Source organism: Elephantulus edwardii, unplaced genomic scaffold (genome assembly GCF_000299155.1).
Source record: "Elephantulus edwardii isolate Elephantulus edwardi_28Jun2011 unplaced genomic scaffold, EleEdw1.0 scaffold00246, whole genome shotgun sequence".
Lineage (NCBI taxonomy): Eukaryota > Metazoa > Chordata > Mammalia > Macroscelidea > Macroscelididae > Elephantulus > Elephantulus edwardii.
Genome location: NW_006399996.1, coordinates 2,984,387 through 2,988,790, shown reverse-complemented (window position 1 = coordinate 2,988,790; position 4,404 = coordinate 2,984,387). Strand labels below are relative to the sequence as shown.

General features: G+C 37.8%; 1 protein-coding gene across 2 annotated transcripts in view; it reads right to left on the bottom strand.

The window, feature by feature from the left end:
* Positions 1 to 4,404, bottom strand: part of CNTROB (centrobin, centrosomal BRCA2 interacting protein) — a 58,015-nt gene that overhangs the window by 18,266 nt on the left and 35,345 nt on the right. For both annotated transcript variants that reach the window (XM_006899145.1, XM_006899146.1), the window contains exons 11-12: positions 3,773 to 3,898; positions 3,434 to 3,596 (exon numbers count right to left, since the gene is read on the bottom strand). In XM_006899145.1, the coding sequence (XP_006899207.1) occupies positions 3,434 to 3,596; positions 3,773 to 3,898 (289 nt within the window). The remainder of the gene's footprint in view (positions 1 to 3,433; positions 3,597 to 3,772; positions 3,899 to 4,404) is intronic.

Sequence of the window (4,404 nt, the reverse complement as noted above, 5' to 3'; positions counted from 1 at the left end):
GTACAAGAGGAGATTGCCCCTCCTTCTCCAGCAGAGTATCTGGTGGATTTGAACTAATTCATATTTAAAAAACAAAATTATTAGTCATTCAAAAAAGAACTAAATCTGCTACCATAGAGTTGATTCCAACACAAAGTGACTCTACAAGACAGAGTAGAAATGCCCCACAGGGTTTCCAAGGCCATAATCTTTATGACAGCAGACTGATACATCTCTCTCACAGACAGCAGTTGATGAAAATGAATTAATTTTTTTTCTCTTAATTTTCTTTTTATTTTATATTGGTTTGCACACAAAATCTGTGTACACTGTGTATCATTGTGTTTCACACATTCCTACATACACAATGGGTTTCAAATGATCATTCACATACATTGTGTTTTATAAAACTGATCACCATTGTTCTATGACTATGACAACCCTGTCTTTTCTGGTATAAATGCTGTAGATCACTGGCAATAAGGGTGATGGAAATCAAAACAACAATGAAATACCATCTCACTCCAGTAGCAGTAGCAAACTTTAACAGTATAGCAAGCAATAAATTTTGGAGAGAATGTAGAGAGACTGGTACTCTCGTGCACTGTTGATGGATTGTAAAATGGTACAAATACTTTGGAAGGCAGTTTGACATTTCCTCAAAACGCTGAACATAGAAAGCCCATATGATCCAACTATTACATTGATTGGAATGTGCCCTAAGGAAATCTGAATTGAGACACAAATGGAGATATGTACCCTATGCTCAAAGCAGTCTTATCTTGAATAGCAAGAAAATGGAAACAGCCCATATGTCCCCCAACAAACAATAGATTGAGAAGTTACAGTACATTCATACAACGGAATACTATGCAGTCATCTGAATATCTTCTTTGGTGAAGTGTCTATTCATCTCCTGTGCCCATTTTTCAATTGTATTATTTACCTTTATTTACCTTATTATTTTCCCAGTCTGTGGCTTCCCTTTTTATCCTTTTGGAGAAGTTTTTTGGATGTACAGATGGATCTGATTCTTAGAAGGTCCCATTCATCTATTTTATCTTGTCCTGGTTGTAGATTTTTCAGGATACTTGGAAGACTGTTTATGTTGTGGATTAGGACTACTAGGGTTCATCCAAGTTTTTCTTTTTTTTTTTCCAAGTTTTTCTTTAATGAAACTTATAGTCCTTGGTTTTAGTCCTAGTCCATGATCTACCTTGAGTTGGTTTTTATTTATGGCGCGAGGTGTGGATCTTGTTTAAGTCTTCTGCAGATATTTTTCCAATTTTGCCAACACCATTTGTTAAAAAGCCTGTCATTTCCCCACTTAATTGTTTTCATCTCCTTGTCAAAAATCAGTTGACCATAGGAAGATGGGCTGATTTCCGGGTTCTCAATTCTATTCCATTGATCTATGTGCCTGTCATTGCACCAGTACCATGCTGTCTTAATCACCAAAGAAGTGTAGTAGGATTTGAAATGGGGGAGTGAGGTACCTCCTACCTTTTTTCTATTTTTAAGGAGTGCTTTGCTTATTCAGGGCTTCTTTCCATTCCAAATGAAACTGGAGATAACCTTTTCCATCTCATTGAAGAATGGGATTGGTATTTGTATTGAGATTGCATTGAACCTGTAAATTGCCTTTGGTAGTATTGCCATTTTCACAATGTTGAGTCTTCCTATCCATGAGCAAGGGATATTCTTCCACTTCTCCAGGTCTTTTTTGTTTCTTGTAGTAATGTTTTGTAATTTTCTTTGAATAGATCCTTTGTGCTTCTGGTTAGATTTACTCCCAAGTAATTAATCTTGTGATTAGCTAGAGTGAAGGGTATTGTTTTTCTTAGCTCCAGCTCTGTATTCTCTTTGTCACTGTGCAGAAATCCAACTGATTTTTGTATGTTGATCTTGTATCCTGCCACTTTGCTGAAATTGGTCAACTATGTCCAATAGTTTTCTTGCTGAGTCTTTAGGGTTTTCTAAGTATACTAACATATCATCTGCATAGATTATTTTACTTCTTCTTTGCCAATTTGGATACCTCTTATTTCCTTGTCTTATTGCTATCGCTAAGACTTCCAATACAATACTGTCAAATATATATTTTTATATGAATGTCCACAGTAGCATTATGAACAACAGTCAAAAGGTGGAGACATGCAACCATTCTGGAAGGCAGTATGGCACTTTCTCCAAAAGTTGCAAATAAAAATACCATCTGACCCAGAAATTTACTGGAAATTTACCCTAAGGAAACCGTAACTGCCACCCAAACAGATATATGCACATCTATGTTTATTGTTGCATTGTTTACAATAGCAAAGAGATGGAAACAAATCAAGTGTTCATCAACAAACTAATGGGTAGAGAAGCTGTGGTATATTCTCACAATGAAATACTATGCAGCACTGAAAAACAAGGCACTCATAAAATAGTATGCAAAATGGGTGATCGTAGAGGACATGATGCTGAATGAAATATCTCAGTCACAAAAGGACAAAAACTGCATAATGCCAATGTGATAAAACAGGACTGATATGGGGGTTAGGAGGAAACTAAGAAAAGAGGGGATAAATAATGTATACTATATTGAAATAGAAGAGGGACAGAACTGTTTAAAAGGAATATATATTAAGTATTCTTTGCATGACAACAGTCCAGAATAAAAGCTACAGAGCAATGGGGGGGAGGGGGGGAGGTAATTGTGCAATAGTGAAATAATTTTTTTCCAATGTGCAACAGTGAATGAAAGCAAATCTAAGTTTCCTATAAACTTTCATTAAAATCTCAATTTAAAAAAACTTAAAAGAAAAAGAAAAGGTGGAGACAACCTAGGTGTTAATTAACCTATGAATGGATAAACAAAATTCAATATATATATAAAAAGAGAAATTTAGTTGTGATACATGTTATAACTTGAAAATATGCTACTAGTATTACATGAGCCTACTAATATGAAATATCAAGAACTTACATAAATATAAAAAAGTAAATCAGTGGTTATACCAGAGGCAGGAGAGAGAAGGGAATGCAGAATTAATGCTTAATAGGTACTAAGTTTCTATTTGGAGTCATGGAATTTTTGGAAATAGTGGAAACAGCCGTATATCATTGTGAATTTCATTAATATTACTGCACTACTTAAAAAAGTAAGCTTCTTATAGATAAAATTACCACACAAAAAATACAATGTATGTTTTTAATCTCACAATTCCATTTCCAGAAATTTTATGCAGTCACACATATGAATAATATTTACTGCAGCACGTTTACAGAAGCAAAATATAGGCAACAACTTAAATGTCCTGCAGTAGGCACTTGCTTAAATAACCAGAAGGTTAGCTAGAAAAGGCTCAAGGCACCATCAACATTGTCCTCCTTAGGACAGAGCCGCACTAAGTTAAGAATCTAGAACATAGCAACTCTTAAGCAGCTTAAGTCAAGAGACAAGGCCTACCTGGAAATTTGGAGGTGGGACAGTGCCACTAAGCAACTGGTTGGCTTCATGCCAGTGGGCCTGCAGCATTGCTTGGAGTCGTTCTACCAGCTCCACCCGCTGTTCCTCCAGCTGCTGGTTTCCACTCTGCAGGTCCCGCACACGTGCCTGTTCCCGGGCCAGTCTGCAGAAAAGCAGAGCAGGAATTTTGGGATTAAGAGTTAGGATAGACTATCAGAGAGCTGAAATTCTTAAAGGAGGGCCGAGTCTGCCAAAAGAACAGCTTTCCATGAGGCCCTGTTTCAGCTTGACCCAGGGAAAGAAGCTAAGGCCTAAAAGGGAGACTCCAGGGCCCAGGACCTGAGCTCATAATCCTGAGCCACTTGCTGCTGCCTTTCCTCTCGTTCAGCCATTTCCACCTTGAACTGAGTCAGCTGAGTGGCCAACTCCTGCTGGTGCTGCCCACTGAGCTCCTGCAGCTGCTTCCTAAGAGGGGAGAAAAGAAGACTGAATCTGGAGACATAAGTAACCATTCAATTCAGAAAAACACAAGGTGTGCATGTGAGAGGAAGCCAGACGGCAACAGACAAATGGTTAGGCCATGGCAAGTGGGCTCAGGAAAGAGGTGAGGACAAAGCTGGTGTTCCAAATAAGGATTTATGGGGAAATGATTTATTCAAAACACATTTCCGGAGAGAGGGAGAAGGGAGAAGGGAAAAGGAGGGATGAAAATGCACAACAATGAATAAAGAAGAAATATATAAATATATAGAAAACATACAGAAAAGGAAAAAAAGACACAGAATTCCAGGGTGTTGGGCACAGAACTAGTGTGGAGTGGAGACAAGAATAGACAGCATGGTGCAACCACTGTGGAAGATGGTATGGTTACAAATAGAGATACCATTTTACCCAGCAATTCTACTACTGGGAATATACCCCAAAGAGACCATAACTGACATCCAAGCAGATATATGCACACCCGTGTTTAT